Here is a 17777-nt window from a genome sequence, read left to right as displayed (position 1 = left end):
ACGTGCAGAAAAACCTTAAGGTTGGGGATTGAACATAAACTTTCAGATAGCCAGTTACACAGCATTTCAGGAGGCCAGACTTGTTAAGGAAGAGGAGAATGTGCTCTATGATCCAATATAAACTTAAGGAATAAGCAGGATTGCCATGCAACCGGCAGGAGTCCCAGCGGGAGAAATAGTAAGGTGCTATTAGTGATGATTACTTTTGGGAGGAGGGGGAAGGAAGTGACATCAGTCCTCTCTAGGAATTGCTAGAAACTCTATGATAAAACCATGGGGTTTCCAGCAATCCTTAGAGAGGATTGACATCACTTCTGGGTTTTTTCTGGAAGTGACCTCATGCCGTCCCCTAGGGCAATTTACCGTATATACCCGTGTATAAGCCGACCCGCAAATAAGCCGAGGTGCCTAATTTCTCCCCCAAAATGGGGAAAAATTAGGCACCCGCGTATAAGCCGAGGGTCGGCTTATAACCCCTCCCCCTTCCCACCCGCAGGCTTACCTGGGCTCCCAGCAGCAAGTGGCGCGGGTCTGGCAGTGGTGCGGCCCGGCAGGGGCAGCCTCCCTGCAGCCGCAGGGGGCCGCCCCAGGCCTCCCCGGCTGGCAAGAAGTGGCGGCGCGGCCCGGCAGGGGCCGGGGCAGCCTCCCTGCAGCCGCAGGGGGCCTCCCCGGCCGGCGAGAAGCGGCAGCGCGGCTCGGCGCTGCCCGGGGCAGCCTCCCTGCAGCAGCAGGGGCCTCCCCAGCCCGTGAGAAGCGGTGGCGCATCCCGGCGCGGCCCGGGGCAGCCTCCCTGCAGCCGCAGGGGGCCTCCCCGGCCGGCGAGAAGCGGCGGGTCAGCCCGGCGCGGCCCGGGGCAGCCTCCCTGCAGCCGCAGGGGGCCTCCCCGGCCGGCGAGAAGCGGCGGCGCGGCCCGGCGGGGGCCGGGGCAGCCTCCCTGCAATGGTTAGCACATTACCTTTGTTACTTTTTGCAGGACAATGATTCAGCTCAAACCCAACCCCTTTCTGACTATATATTACTCTTCCTACACACTTGACACTGAGAGACACTGTCCTTCAGTGTTACTCCTCTGAAGATGCCGGCCACAGCTGCTGGCGAAACGTCAGGAAAGAAAATACCAAGACCACGGTTACACAGCCCGGATAACCTACGAGAACCAATCACGTTCCTTTGTTTGGATTTGTCTGCCTGCCTTTCTGTACTTAGGGTTTATGTATTGTTTTGCTTCTTCCTACGACTAGATTCTCTTTCCCCTGTACTGAACTTTGGTTCCTTTTTCATTTTCTTCTGGAAATGCACACATGCAAAAAACAAATGTTTTGGTAAAACCTTAAATAGTATTAGTACAATCTTATGAAGTTAGACTAGAGTAAGTCTATATAGAGGTTTCCTGTAAAACATGTAAGCAGTGGGGCCAAGAGGTCCTCTAATTTCTATAACAATAAATCAGTATTTAGGCACTACAAAACTCTTATTTTTGTTTAACTTGGCTATCGTGACAAAAATATAGTGCCCCCCCACCAAACTGTAGCCATCTAGTGGTTAAAAAAATACTGCCTTCAGAGCTGACTGTAATGGCATTGGCAGCCCAAGCATATGCATGTTTGGCAAAAAATAAACCCAACTAAGTATAACCTTTCCTTTTATCCCTTAGAAGCTCCTTGATCAATTGATCTTGAGCAGCATAAGTAACTAAGTATAACGGTACTTATTTGGTTTGCAAATGGCACAGGATTGCAGCCTAAATCTGTGTAGATTAAAACTGAATGCAAGAATAATCCATGTGGTTGGGTGGGCTGATACAGATACAGATTGATTGTTATGTAGAACTCGGCAGAGTATGCATGTTATTCCAATCCTGCAGTCACTCCATTGGTTACTGATTAATTTCTGGGTTCAGTTCAAAATCCTTCCTGGCCTAAAGCCCCTCTCCTAGTATGTTTCATTGCAACAGCTTCTTTTATCCCAGTGAAGCCTTCTGAAGGCGCCACCCTGTGAAGCAACAGTTGCCCATATTCAAGCATTTTCTGTTGTGGCCCCCACCTGGTAGAATGGGGATAGGAAGGCTGTCATCCTCTTATCATTTCACAAGATGCATAAAATGGAATTGTTCAGGAGGGAATTTTACAGAATAAAGCTGTGGTTGCTATATGTGGAATTTTAGGCAGTTTTCATCAATCTGCTCATTGTATATATTATACTGTTTTATCTCATTGTTCTGCAATCTAGCTTTATTGCACAGTTTGCTGCATGTATTACACAGTTCTATTAAATGCATTAATATTGTTTTGGAGCTTTGCTTTCTAATTTATATAATCCATCTTTATTCCAGTGTTGGTTGTACGTGCCATAATCTACTGCATTGTTTTTAGTTAAAGCAGGGGTGGGGAACCTCTGGCCCACGAGCCATTTACGGCCCGTGGGATCATTTTATCCGGCCCGCAACCCATCTGCAGAGGGCCCCCTGCTCAGCCCCTCCCTGCTTCAACCCCCAGCAGGTGCATGCTTCCCGCGTGGCTGCCAAGGGCCCCCTGCACAGCCCCTCCCCGCTTGAACCCCCGGCTGGCTGGTGTGCATGGTTCCCACGCAGCGGCCGAGATCCCCCGGCACGGCCCCTCCCCGTTGAACCCCCGGTTGGCTGGTGCACACGGTTCCTGCGGGGCGGCCGAGAGCCCCCTGCGTGGCCCCTCCCCACTTCAAACCCCAGCTGGCTGGAATGCACGCTTCCTGTGTGGCCGCCAAGGGCCCCCTGCATGGCCCCTCCCCGCTTGAACCCCCGGCCGGCACGTGCTTCCCGCGCAGCCGCCAAGAGCCTCCTGAATGGCCCCTCTCCACTTGAACCCCGAGCTGGCTGGCGCGCATGCTTCCCGCGTGGCTGCCAAGGGCCCCCTGCATAGCCCCTCCCCGCTTGAACCCCCAGCTGGCGCACGCTTCCCGCATGGCCGCCAAGAGCCCCCTGCACAGCCCCTCCCCGCTTGATTCCCCAGCTGGTGGGCCCAAACGAGGTCAGTGGCAGAGCATCTGCTTTTCAGAATTTGTGGCTCAGTGGCAGAGCATCTATTTGAGAGGGGGTGTGGATCAGAGTTAGAGCATCTGCTTGAGAGGGGCTGAGGATCAGAGTGAGAGCATCTGCTTGAGAAGGGCTGAGGATCAGGGGTAAAGCATCTGCTTGAGAGGGGGTGTGGATCAGAGTTAGAGCATCTGCTTGAGAGGGGCTGAGGATCAGAGTTAGAGCATCTGCTTGAGAGGGGCTGTGGCTCAGGGGCAGAGCATCTGCTTGAGAGGGGCTGAGGATCACAGTTAGAGCATCTGCTTGAAAGGGGCTGAAGATCAGAGTTAGAGCATCTGCTTGAGAGGGGGTGTGGATCAGAGTTAGAGCATCTGCTTGAGAGGGGGTGTGGATCAGAGTTAGAGCATCTGCTTGAGAGGGGCTGAGGATCAGAGTTAGAGCATCTGTTTGAGAGGGGCTGAGGATCAGAGTTAGAGCATCTGCTTGAGAGGGGGTGTGGTTCAGAGTTAGACCATCTGCTTGAGAGGGGCTGAGGATCAGAGTTAGAACATCTGCTTGAGAGGGGCTGAGGATCAGAGTTAGAGCATCTGCTTGAGAGGAGCTGAGGATCAGAGTTAGAGCATCTGCTTGTGAGGGGCCGAGGATCAGGGGTAGAGCATCTGTTTGAGAGGGGGTGTGGATCAGAGTTGGAGCATCTGCTTGAGAGGGGCTGAGGATCAGAGTTAGAGCATCTGCTTGAGAGGGGCTGAGGATCAGAGTTAGAGCATCTGCTTGAGAGGGGCTGAGGATCAGGGGTAGAGCATCTGCTTGAGAGGAGCTGAGGATCAGAGTTAGAGCATCTGCTTGAGAGGGGCTGAGGATCAGAGTTAGAGCATCTGCTTGAGAGGGGCTGTGGCTCAGGGGCAGAGCATCTGCTTGAGAGGGGCTGAGGATCAGAGCATCTGCTTGAGAGGGGCTGTGGCTCTTGGGTAGAGCATCTGCTTGAGAGGGGCTGTGGCTCAGGGGTAGAGCATCTGCTTGAGAGGGGCTGTGGCTCAGGGGTAGTGCATCTGCTTGAGAGGGGCTATGGCTCAGGGGTAGAGCATCTGCTTGGCAGGGGCTGTGGTTCAGGGGTAGAGCATCTGCTTGAGAGGGGCTGTGGCTCAGGGGTAGAGCATCTGCTTGGCAGGGGCTGTGGCTTAGTGGCAGAGCATCTGCTTGGCATGCCGAAGGTCCCAGGTACAAGATGGACTACCAAATGTGCAGCATCTCTCTCTGTGTACTCTGTGCCCCTCCCCAATCTGGACCCTTCCAAGTTCAATCCACGGCATTGCTGGCTCGGGCAAGAAATGAACAGAGGTGAGTTGTCATTGCCTTTCTCTGCATAGCGACCCTGGTATTCCTTGGTGGTCTCCTATCCAAGTATTAACTAGGGCCGACCTTGCTTAGCTTTTGAGATCTGATGAGAGCAGGCTGGGCTGGGCCATCCAAGTCAAGTTCCAGGCAGCATGTAAAATTTCTCAATAAAAAAAGTGTTCTTCATAGTTTCTCTGGGCCAAAATGGGTAGGCTGCCAATAGGTTAAGATCCTAGACATCTGCAGGACAAACCTACTGACACTTTCCAATGAATAAGCCCCGCTGACTGGACTTGAGTAGGCTTTAGAATAGACCTGCATAAGATTGCATTGCTAATCACTTTTTGTTTTTTATATATATAAATTATATATATATATAAATTTTGTATGGCCCCCAAATGATGTTCAAGATATCCAAATGGCCCTTGGCAAAAAAAAGGTTCCCCACCCCTGAGTTAAAGGCTGAGTATAAATGAAGTAAGTAAATAAATGAACAATTTACATGTTACATTGTGGAGTTCTAAAAATTAGGGACAGTACAATAAATTGTTGATGATGGGTATTTGTAATTCTTGTGTCTGTGCCTAAGCTATCAGGAAAAAAATGTTACTACTGCCACCATTTGTCCTGTCCTTGAATTGTGCTGAAAATATGGGGCTTAACAATGTTGAAAAGAAATGGTATGTCAGCAGGATGGGTTCTTTTGCAGGATTTCCTAGGGCTATAGTTTTTGTTGTTTAGAAAGAGCTGAGCCACTGCTAAGGTCTGTGAGTATCAGAACTTTTAAAGGAGTGTGTGCTGGTACTTATAAGATAAAGAGGTAGTTATTGCCATCTTTGGCTATCACTGCAGTTGGTTGTCTCCTGAACAGCAAGGGAGCTGCTGTTGCTGCCTTCACCATCTTGACCCTATCAGTGTTTGAAATGAATGATAAGCTGAAATCCCCACTCTGGTGTATACTTCTCCTTCCCTAGCACCCTTGCTGAGATTTCTTCCTGTGGGAGTGACTTTAAGGGTACCTGATAACCACTACATTCACAAGACAACTGAGTAACAGGTGGAAAGCATATACAAACTTTATAAAGTAAGTACAGTCCATACATCTAAGGGGGTAGAAGAAATAAATATACTTACACCTGCTTGCCCTGCCCTCACCTCGTACACACATTCATCATAACCTGTGAAAGAACCTTTGCATGTATAGCCTCTATATACATATGCTCTCTTACGCAGGGCACTCAGCCATACATTTGGAACCTATGTACGCACAATACATATCTTCAGGTTATGCTATGATGCATGTGGGCATATGGTGACACAAACAGGCATGACTGCACAACCCCCATATATGTTACACACTTTGTAATGTGTGTAGAATCACATTAATTCTTTGAGATTTTTGAGAGAGTATCATAGCTTGGGTTTGGCAAAGTTCCCAGATTTTCATGTTTTTTTCTTTATATCTGAATAAATGAATGAGCATTAAATTAATGGGAAAGTATCTGTCCAGGGATATAAATTGGGGCTCCAGCCAACAGGACTAACAGAAAGAAGTTAACCCTTTGAACCTTTAGTTGTAATAAAACAGTACATTCCTTTAAAAATTGTCCTAAAAGCCTAACCCTTTCCTTCTTGGTTCCATTTCTACTTTAAATTTTTTGAAAAGAGTATCAACTTCTAGAGGGATAGTTCTGTTTGTCTGTTTCAAAAGGACAGAAAGGAGTCATATGGCACCTCTGACTAATAGATTTACCGGTATTGAGTCATAAGCACTTGTGGGCTAGATCGTGATTCCAGACTTCTAAAATCCTAATGTGTTGATTATTGAAAGTCCTATTTTGCTGCTTGTACTGGCTCACTATCAGGGCCAGTTCCAGGTTTTTGTAGGCTCTAGGCAAGAGACTAGAACTGGGCTCCCTTTCCCACTTTGTTGGGAAGAAAGAAAGGGTATAAATGAAGTAAATAAACAAATATCTCAAAAGAACCCTGAGAGGTAGGTTAGAAAAAGCTGTAGTAACTTGATCAAGATTCCACAGTAAGCCTAGATTAAGGCAGTGATGAAATTTTTAAAACCTAGCCTTAAAGGTCCATGTTTAACACTATCATCTGAAGAAGTGAGCTGTGACTCATGAAAGCTTATACCCTGCCAGAAATTTTGTTAGTCTTTAAGATGCTACTGGACTCTTGCTCTTTTCTACTACTATCATCAAGTGGTTCTCACTATTCTCTTTTCAACTCTAATATAGCACATGCAGTAAGTAAACCAGTGCAAAAGCTGGTATTTAATGGACAGTGTTTTGTTACAACATGGAAAAAGACTGTTTTCACTGTCATTCTGTTCACTTAGAATGTAAGAATTATATCTCATGGGCCATGCTAGTTCATTAAAAAGAAGCAATAGCAAGATGCCCTATTTATTATGACTAAAACCCATGGCTGGATTTTGAATTTTATTTTAAAAATTAATTTCCTCAGGATTTAATCACAGATCTGCAATTTAAAATTACTTCAGAATGTAATCTCAGATTTTGGTGCAATGTGTCAAAAATAAAAATCTTAGTCTTTTTTGTGCAAAAATCTTTGAACTTCACCAAGAAATCTCAGCTCTTTGTCAGCTTTTCAGTATTGGCAGAGGTATATAGAAAGAGGTATCTGAATCCCTGATCTTTGTAAGCACAGACTGAATATGCCAGAGAAGAATGACAGTCCCAGAATGGAATGACAGCCTCTGGGTGTAGGAGAAGTGTTTTGTGCATTGAATGACAATCTGGGAGTATCAGAAGTGTTCTGAGACTAGAACATCAGGTCCCAGAGTGGAATGATGGTTCTTGAGAGTAGCAGAAGTCTTCTGGGACTGGAATGACAAGTCCGAGGGTGGAATGATGGCCTGTGATTGAAATCAGTGATCTGTACCTGTAATCACAAACCTTACAGTGGAATGGAAATAGATTTCTGCTACTCTCACAGACAATCATTCCACTCTGGGGGCTGTCATCCCACTCCCCAATCACTTCTGCTACTGTAGGGGCCATCATTCTACTCTGGCACCTGTCATTCTAGTCCCAGAACACTTCTCCTACTTTCAGGGGCCATCATTCTAATCTGGGGGCTGTCATTCCAGTCCCAGAACCCTCATGCTGCTGCCAGGGACCATCATTCCACCCTGCGGGCAATCATTCCAGTCCCAGAGCAGTCTATCTGGGCCCAGGGACTTCATTGACCATCCATTCCGCATTTTCATGGCAACTTTTTTGTGCTGTAATGTATTTCAATGGAGCTCATGCAAGTCAACTGGGATTCCTGGCTCCCATTATATCCTGTCCTTCATTTTAGTACATCCTGCAACAAATACACCAAACCCTCCCAAGCACTTAGGAGCAAACTCTGTGTGCACACAGCAGACTGCGAGGGGAAAGCAAGGGAGAGGGGAAGTAGGAGGGAGGGGTAGAGGGGAGTGGGAAGGAGGCAACCATCCCCACCTTCAGCTGATTCCTTCAGACTCCCTCCTCCTTCACACTGTGTATGGGCCCTCTGGCTGATTTCATTGTTCAGCAAGTGACCACCTAAGCCTATTTGTGACACCGGCTGTGCTCACTATGTGTAATCCGCCTTGAGTCCCTGTGAGAAAGGCAGACTATAAATAACATATATAAAAAATAAAAAATATTGTCAGATATATGAAAAACCTGTGTGCGTGAGTATGATGTATATAATTTGCCATCTGAGGTCATACTTCAAGCATCTGACAAAGTACACTCTAATTTACAATAGTTTATGCCATAATAAATAAGTCTTTAAGGTGCTACAATACTCTTTTTTGGTTTTGCATCAACTTGCTGTGTTTTAGAAAATAAATACTATAAATATTCTTACCTCTGTCACTCATGCCTTGTCAATATTTGTGTAACCTCTCAAGCTTTAATGTTACCGCTTTTAACAAAATAAACATGCTTAGTTTATTTTAAGTACTAATATGAAAAAATATCACTTTTATACATTTTTGGAGCTTTAACAAATTAAAAATTCACAGAAGCTAGGTAAGAACCACAAAGACTATCATATCATCTGTTAGCAATGAAGTGCTACCAATCTGAAATATTTTGCAACAAAGTGAATCATATTCTTTGAATTCTCAGGTTACCTTACCTGGCCAGGTTGGACCTGCTGAAGTGGCTGCACAGGGGGGATCTGTAGAGGGGCAAGTGATGCACTGGTAGCGGCCACCTGAGAAGTCGGAGTTTGATACTGAGGCAACAGATGAGGCGCAGGCTGCTGCACTGCACAAATGGGCTGGTTGGCTAGGACCTGCTGTAGAGGAGCTGGAGGTGGGATGGTCTGCTGATAAAGAAAAGGAACTCACGTAAGTACCCACCCTAAGAGCTCCTGGCATCTCAGGGCAATCTAATAATGAGGCCAATATGTGCCAGCAAGATGCACAATAAAAAGCCCTTTTTCAAGGTACTGGAAGACTCATAACACCAGCTTGACAAAATATTTATTTATTTATTTATTTTATTAAATTTGTAACCCGCTCTCCCCAGCAAAAGCTGGGCTCAGGGCGACTCACATAAATCCAAATTACATCATAAAACACAATAAAACTGTTAATAAAGCCAGCATTGATGGAAAGAAACCATAGCTGGCCTCTACCATAGGCCTGGTGGAATAGCTCTGTCTTGCAGGCCCTGCGGAAATCCCTAAGGTCCCGCAGGGCCCTGGTCTCCGGAGAGAAAAGAAAATATAGTGGCAACACACTGAAAAAATGATGTCAGGTCTACAACTCCACCTTCACTCTTTGAAAAGATAGTGTCTGCATCAATGTGGCAGAGGTGGCTATGTGTGCGAGAAAGTTGTAGTTCTAAGCATACAGCACATACAACTTTTCCACAGAGCCAGGGAAAGAAAAGGGAGGAAGGAAGGGAGGAAGGAAGGGAGGGAGGAAGGAAGGAAGGAAGGAAGGAAGGAAGGAAGGAAGGAAGGAAGGAAGGAAGGAAGAAGAGCGGCAATGGGGCTCTTTATGACAGCAAACAGTCACCTTTGCTTTCCAATCCTTGTGGGGTTTTTTCACCATTTGCATTCATCTCAGAATACAGGTGATCTGGCACTTGCTTCACCAGCAGTAAAGGTGAGCAGAATGCATGCATGAGAAAAGGACAGAGCTCCATGATCAGAAAACTGAGAGGTCTGATGGCAGTAGTGAGGTGAGTTCCCTCCCCCAGATCAGAGAAGCTAAATTCAAGAACTGAAGAAAGAAACCTAGAAGGCTTAAGAAGAAAAGAAAGGCTGAAACTCCCAGTCTCCCTAAATACACGTTAGATCATTCAGCTCTTATGAACAGGAATTTGTTTCAAACAGTAACTTGTTTCTCGGAAGGTCCCCCCACCTAGCTCATTTGTTATAATGCACCAGCAAGCCTGAATCACAAGCTAAATGCTTCAATAATAATTCAGTATCTTCCCCTAAAGGCAGAGAAGTTCTCACCTGCTGGCTTGCTAACACAGGCTGAGGTTGTCTCATCTGTGCAGGGGCAACTGTGGTGGAATGGACAGCAGGGAATGGGATTGCTGGTTCTTGATAATGTTGTGGTCGCTGAGATACAACAGCAGATGGAGCCTGAACCACTGGAAGTCCAGGCTGAAGGAAAGAAAAACCATTAGTTTACAAAAACTGTGTTGTATAAACATTCTCAACTATAAGGAACAGCAAGTTCTGTTCAGAGGATTGTTCCTCCAAAGGCAATATTATAGCTATTCAAGAAGTGAGACTCGCTGATTAATAGAGCAGTTTGGATTTATGGAGTGGATCTTTCACTATGGTAAGTAACAACAACAAACATATTTGTTTTGCCATCCTAGCATGTGGGAAGTATAGAATATCCCAAGAAAACAAGCACAGGGTTATGACTGTGGGGATTGAGAGAAGCAGCTGGAGACTTCAAAACTTGAGCTGCAATCCTGTGGAAATACTGACTATACTCAAAGGTGACCCCAGGAAACAATGATACACATCTCATACACATATGCCCTGGGGCTGCCATCTGTAAACACAGCAATTGTTTTCCTCAGACACTTTGTACTTTGATTCATAATTGAGCATCCAAAAGAATCTGGCAGCCCACAGCTGGAAGCCATCCTACGCACTTGGGTTGTTGTTTTTTAAGCTTACATTCATGCAACCTCCCAACAACTCAGTTCACAGGCACTGTGAAGACCACTGTGTGCAATCCTGCCATTTAGAGCATTAGAAGCAAACATCACAATGGTCTTATGGGTATGACAGGAAGGGATCTTGTTTTATTTATTTTTAAATGACTAAGATGCTTTCAGCCCACCATGTCCTTTCCTGCAGTTCACAACAGCATTGTATTAAAACATAATAATGTAAATAATAAACACATAAAACAAAATCACTAGCAGTAAAACCAGATGTAGAAAAACCAAACCTTTCATGCATATTACAAGCATGAGAACCAGTGCACTGTAGTAATTAGAGTTCTAGGCTAGGAGCAGGAGGAGGTATAAATCTTATTGGATGATCTTGGGCTAGTCATTGTCTCTCAGCATAACCTAGCTTCCAGGGTTGTTGTAAAAATAAAATGAAGGAGAACCATGCATAACACCCTGAGCCTCTTGAAGACAGGCAGGGGGGAAATGCACTAAACAGATATATTTTGATTCCCCCTTACCACTTAGCTTGCAGGTGTAGGAAGCATCCAGGAAGCATCATATTATGTTAGTGGGCAATGATAGAAGGGCTACCAAAGAATGGAGGAAGGCAAAACTGAGGCATACACACACACATACAACCACACACACTGACACTGTCACTATCTGCAACTTCTGATGGTGAGATTGTGAGAAGTAGGAAATCTGTTTGTTTTGATTTATTTATTTTAAAATGTATGCTACTTTTCTTCCAACAAGGCAATGAACAGTCAGTAAAACAACATTTCAAATATAATATAATCAGTATAACACAAAATAAAGAACAGCTTCAGGCATGGCAGCCAAAGTGCCACAGGACAGGGCAGAAGAAGAGAACAACCCTGACCCAAAAGCCTGGTTTGCAAAGACAACAGAGAAGACATCAAGCAGCGCTCTTATAAACAGGCACCACTGAACTTATCACTACCTTTCTAAGCTGAGAAGGTAGAGGCTGTTAGAGGAGGGCCTCTGACAACAACCTCAGCAGGCAGACAAGTTCACAACTATGAGGTAGCAGACTTTCAGTACTGCATTATACTACACTAGGTCCATTTATTTCTAGGGTAGGTGAGATTTCGTCCAAAAAGGCAGAGAGTAGAAAAGTGGTAGATAAGACTGTCAACAGATAGGCTGGTGGGAGAACAAATGTCAAAGTCTGCACTATGGTCTTATTTATCCCTTTCCCTCCACAGTGCTTAATTTTTAGAATGAGGAGTACCTGGAGTTCAACCCTATGTATAAACCCTTTCCCTTATCAAAGTTGCATGGCATGGTGTGAAAAAGTTGTGGTGAGGGATAAACCACTCTGTATAGCCCCGTGGCGCAGAGTGGTAAGATGCAGTACTGCAGTCAAAAGCTCTGCTCACGACCTGAGTTTGATCCCAACGGAAGTCAGTTTCAGGTAGCCGGCTCAAGGTTGACTCAGCCTTCCATCCTTCCGAGGTCGGTAAAATGAGGACCCAGCTTGCTGGGGGTAAAGGGAAGATGACTGGGGAAGCCACTGGCAAACCACCCCATCAACAAAGTCTGCCTAGTAAACGTCGGGATGTGATGTCACCCCATGGGTCAGGAATGACTCGGTGCTTGCACAGGGGACCTTTACCTTTATATAGTCTTATCCAGGTGCTGCCAAGAGTCCAAATATACCAACCTTTGAGCAGAGAGTTACGGAACGCATTATCCCAATCCCACACCAGATTCAGAGGTTGGCCTTTGATGCCATAAACAAGCATTTGTTTAATTGCTTTTTTAATCAGCGGACCACGCAAATGAAAGAGCTTTACAGACACTAAAATTCCCTCCAAGAACAACAATATATAGGTGCAGAAAAGATAAGTGCAGAAAAGATAACAGTAAGATATAATTTTAACAAATAACCAAGATTAGTGCTCTTTTCTATAAGAAAAATTGAATCTACTGCTACTGAACTTTTTTTTGGGCCACTAAAACCATGCACTCACAGACTGATAATGCATTAGGGATATAAAAGCCTGAATATGTAAATATTTTTATGTGTTCTGGATAAAAAAATTTTTTAAAAAAAAAATAGATACATGTACTATTAAATCAGTCTGGTTGACTACAAAATAGTATTTTGCAGAAAATGAGGAATATTGTGCCAAAATGAAGGAAAAAACATCTGAAAACTGTGAGATGCTGGATGGGGGGAAATGGTAAGGGAGAAACAAAACTTTTCAAGACATTTTGCTATAAAAAATTAATCATAAATCTTGCTGGTACTTTTCTATTGAAGTGATTCATTTATTGAATTAGTATTTAAATGTGGCAATAAGATCTTAGTATGCAGTCTCAATGTATCCACTGATGATTAAGAAAAAAAATTAAATGATTCAGTACAATTATTGCTGGAAGGAATAGAAATTAAGCAAAATATGCATTTTACTACTTAGAATAAAATCAATAAGGATACAATTGGCTTTGATGCACACAGCTGCAAGGCTGAATTGTTTAACTCAACCAAATCTCCAGAGATATTGAGCATGGAAAAGCAGAAAACTAAGGCTTATGTGGTAGTAATATTTATATGCTGAATTTTTGCTACAGAGAGAAACTGATATAAGCACAAGAGTTCTTCTTTGTTCCTGGGTTAAGAAAGGAGATAGGCCAAGCGCTCCTGACAACTGGGTTTAATGAGCAGTAACTCAGTAGAATTTGAAAACTTCTGCAATCCAAGTTGCTGCAGTTTGCTCAAATATTTTTCTTTGTCCTGCAATGATTTTGTGTTTGGTCCCAACAGTTCTACTGGAAAAGGTGTTACATTTGGTGTCAAAGCCACTGCTGAATCACTATGGCAACAGCAGTTACAAGAACTGCTGTGCTTCACAAGTGACAAATACTGGTTAGTATAAAGAGCAGTGTACCCTGGTCACCTCAGAAGAGGAAACATACAAGGCCTGTGGCAGCTATATCATTGGAAAGACCTAAAGGTTTATGTTCAACTGCTTGCAATTCTTCTTCCAATGACAGCTCCATTAATTTTTCTTGGCCGAGGTAATTGTAATACGAACATAAGAGCAAGTGTGAATGCTTCGCCAGGTACTGGCTATTAGATTTTGGAGCTTCGACATCAGAATTGCTTCTACTCCTGTGTGAAATATTACACCCAAGGAAAGAACCACAAAGGCACTGAACAGATACTTGGCCTTTAGCACAGCTGGGAGAAACAGCTGACCTCCAAGGTTCTTGTACAAATGAAGGAACAATAGTATGTGGCTATAAACAGCAAGAAAGCACAACAAATAAAATAATAATGCATGATTATGTGTATGAATTTTCATCAAGACTCAGAAAAACCAATAAACTTGTTGGGTTGAATCTAATGTAACGTTACTATTTTCCTTGTTACACCGGAAGAAACAGTTTTTTTAAATTGTAAGCTGCCTTCAGCAGGACTCTGGTGAGGCAGCATAGAAATATTCTAAACAAATAAATATACATACACATTTGAATGATACCACTTCAGGTACACTATTAATACTAGGAATAAGTAAACACTCATTTATCTGGAATCCAAAACAGATTTACTTTTTAAAAGGTCATATGTGAGGATTCAGGAGTGCTAAATATTTCAGATGAATCATTATACTTACTACTGGAGGCTGCTGGTAGGGTCCCAGCTGCTGAAGACCAGGCGGCAATGCCTGGCTTTCACTGAGAGGTGGGCTGTAAACCCTCTGAATAGCAGGAGGTATTGCATCGGGCATAGATGAGTAGATTACGCTTTGCTGGCTGCTCTGGGAGTCTGAATACACGGTGGATCCCTGACCGCTGTCAAATGTGCTATCAGCTGAAAAATGATTTTTAAAGTTATCACAGTCATAATGTAATAGACAGGTATTTAAATGCTGCTCTTCTTCTATTTTAATCCTATCTCTTGGCTAAAAGCTTCCAAAGATGGCAGACAACATCAGCAGCAACAACAACAAAAACCATCAAAACATCATACACACACACAAATAAATAATTCATGTCAAAGAATGGATGAATGAGAATTTTTTAGCCTGACACCCCAAACTGAGAAACCTGGAGGTTCCCAGTGGATATCTGTGTGGAGGACATTTTATAATTAAGGCGTCATGGTAGCAAATACCAACAGCAACCGAAATCCAAAATAGGTCCCAGAAATAAACTCCAATCCCTAAATTTCACAGTGGATTTACCATCAAACCTGCAACACTGCAGTAAAGCTATTGTTGATTCCCTCAGAAAGATAACGAGAAACATTACAACTAATAACACTAGGTAAAATAATACCTAGGAATACTAGGGATTAATAACCTGTCTAAGAGACTGCGGAAGCATTCCTAGGCAGGTCTATTCAAAAGAAGGCCCCTTTTTAGTCAATGAGGATTACTCCCAGGGAGTATTCTTATGACTGCAGCCTGAGCTACCAAATAGGAATTCAGCTCTTCAAATCTTGCCTATGTACTTACTATTGGCCTTAGGCAAACCACTTTTTCTTGATAGCCCATACAGAGAGAGCCAATGTGTCATAGTGGTTAGAGTATTGGTCTAGGATCTAGGAGACCCAGGTTTGAATCCTCACTTTGCCATGGAAGCTTGCTGGGTCACCTTCAGCCAATTATACACTCTCAGTCTAGTCTATCTCTTTGAACTGGATCAAACTATGTCTATTTTTGGTTCAGTTTAAAAGGGAAAGCTCCGAGTAATGCAAAGAATAAGCATGTTTAAATATGGGGGTTTCCCGCTGTTCACGAAGGGAAATGTGGAAGCAGCCCTTAACAGGAAAAGAAAGTGGGACGAAGCACAGGCAAAAAAAGGGTTAAGAACACGATTTCCACCCACCTTTCTGCACTCTAAACTAGCCCATCTTTCCCCTTCATGGGAATTCAACAGGACCAGTATTCAAGCAGACTAACAGTGCCATCCTCAGCAGAGGTACACCATTCTAAGTTTGTTGACTTCAGTGGACTTACAAGGCTATAACTCTGTTACGAGAGCACTGCGATTGTGCCATTGTAATGTTATCTAGTAAGATTTACAGTGGAGCTTTTTAAAGCAGATATTCATAGATCCATTCCAAAGCCATGTTCATGCTGAGACTGCCAGTCCTTTTCTACAAAGGTCAATGCTCTGAATGAGCATGGGGGATTTGTTAATCTGAGTATAGCATTCCATTGCTCATAAGAAAAAGTGAGGAAGCTCCTACATGGGCATTTCAGGGCCACCAGGATGCAGCTGTCAGCCATGTTAGCTGATGATATTACTTCAGTTTATTAATGTCTTATAATGATGCAACTCTGACTGTAGATACTGGTGTCAGAGAGGACACGATACAAAAAAAAAGGTCACAGAAATAATTTTAGTGTTATGTGCTGTCTTAGTAGATACAGTACTTAGTTCAGTTGCTTATTAGTTATTTCAGACTAGTTATTTCATACATTATTTCATACTAGTTATTGCTGAAAATTAAATTAAGAATTAAAGTTGAAATTACATTGACACTTTTATCACACTGAAGCCTAATGTAAGTAGGGTTGCCAGTTTTGAGTTTGGAATTCTCTAGAGATTTTAGGAGTGGAGCCTGAGGAAGGCAGGGGTTGGGGAGGGATGTTATTGGGGTATAATGCTATAGAGTCCACTTTCCAAAGCGGCCATTTTCTCCAGGTGATCTGATCTCGGTCACCTGGAGATTAGTTGTAATAGCAGGAAATCTCCAGCCACCATCTGGAGGCTGGCAACCCTAAATGTAAGTAATGGACAATTGCCTTGGAACGGACTGGCTGTACTAACCATTATATAAATGCTCTAGTTCTTTATATACCTCCCCAAAAGACGTTAACTCTAAAGCAAGTAGGAAAATGAAATGGCATAATACCATCGCACATTTTGACCCACAATATTGTTTCTAATTTGGAGAACAATTTTGCAATTTTGTAACTGACTTATGATAAAGAAAATGTCTAATTGAGCTGATGGAAGAGAGGCATCTTCATCAAAGGGAAAGAAAGGTTATATATAATATTTATTTTATTCACATCTGCCTTTCCCACTGAGACTCAAAACAGATTACATGGTGTAAGTCAAATACAATCAACAGGATGGACCATCCAGTGAACAGTGCAATAGGGTTTGGACTCCAGGAACCTGAAGACAAACAGAAAACTAAAACAGAGCTGAAACAATCTAATCTTCTAGGAACCAAAAATAGTTGAGCATAGGCTTTATAAATATATTTCTAATTTAACAGTCTCACTCCTAGATATCACAGGCTCAAACCAAACATAACCCACAAACAATAAATTTATCAGGTTCCAATTAATTTTCCTTCTATATTTAGAAGAAAATTAAACAAAAGTCATCTCCATCTTGTCTATATCTTAGAGTAAACCCTGAATATTTAGTAATGCATAGAAGTTTATTGCACAGGTAAATTTAATCTCATTACAGAAAGCATTTGCAACCGCAAAGGGGGGAAAAGTGTAACTATACAAAGCTAAAGCAGCAGTTGGAAGCCAAGCTTCAGTTTTTATGGCTCATCGTGTTGTACAGAGACACTAAATTATTAATCTACATTTCTGCCCTCTTTGAATATCACAGGCAGCATAAAGGAAATTATTCATAGGGCTTTTAGCTAGAAAAATACTGTGCAAGTATTCAAACTGTATTCAATACTTATGCTGCTGGATAGCAAGTATAGCAAGAAAATATGAATTTATTTTAAACATGTATTTATATTCCATAAAATACAAAAATAAAATATCCCTGAAGTATTAGTAGAACAAAATTAATATTTTATAGGTAGAAATTTTAACTAGCTAAGTGCCAAAAAAGTACATAAAGTTCACGGAGTTGTATTTGTCAGACTATTAGCCAACAGTTGATTTAAATATGTACTACTAAAAATGACAGAAATTTAGTATTATCTAATATTCTTCAGCCTAGAAATATCACCCAGTCAAACACATTTTGGTTCTATCCAGACACAGGATTGCCAGGCCAAGCCTACTGTCTGGAAGGAGGGTCAGTGGTGGAATATTGGGGGGAGGGGCAGCACAAGTGCGATGATGTCACTTCTGGGGGAAATTTGGGACAGGGTAGCTCTAAGAATCACTAGAAACTCTATATGTTTATCATAGAGAGACAGCATGGTGTAGTGGTTAAAGTGTCAGACTAGGACCCGGGAAATCCAGGTATGAATCTCCACTTGTGCTACGCAAGCTTGATGGGTGACCTTGGGCCAATCA

At 43.2% G+C, this 17777-nt stretch overlaps 1 protein-coding gene across 1 annotated transcript in view; it reads right to left on the bottom strand.

Annotated features, from left to right (window-relative positions):
• WNK2 (WNK lysine deficient protein kinase 2) overlaps window positions 1–17777 on the bottom strand; it is a 131216-nt gene that overhangs the window by 52813 nt on the left and 60626 nt on the right. The window contains exons 8-10 of the mRNA XM_056851596.1: window positions 14160–14356; window positions 9827–9979; window positions 8492–8683 (exon numbers count right to left, since the gene is read on the bottom strand). Of these exons, the coding sequence (XP_056707574.1) occupies window positions 8492–8683; window positions 9827–9979; window positions 14160–14356 (542 nt within the window). The remainder of the gene's footprint in view (window positions 1–8491; window positions 8684–9826; window positions 9980–14159; window positions 14357–17777) is intronic.

Source organism: Euleptes europaea, chromosome 1 (assembly GCF_029931775.1).
Source record: "Euleptes europaea isolate rEulEur1 chromosome 1, rEulEur1.hap1, whole genome shotgun sequence".
Classification (NCBI taxonomy): Eukaryota; Metazoa; Chordata; class Lepidosauria; order Squamata; family Sphaerodactylidae; genus Euleptes; species Euleptes europaea.
The sequence above is the reverse complement of the archived record's forward strand: the minus strand, read 5'-3'. Positions and strand labels throughout refer to the sequence as shown.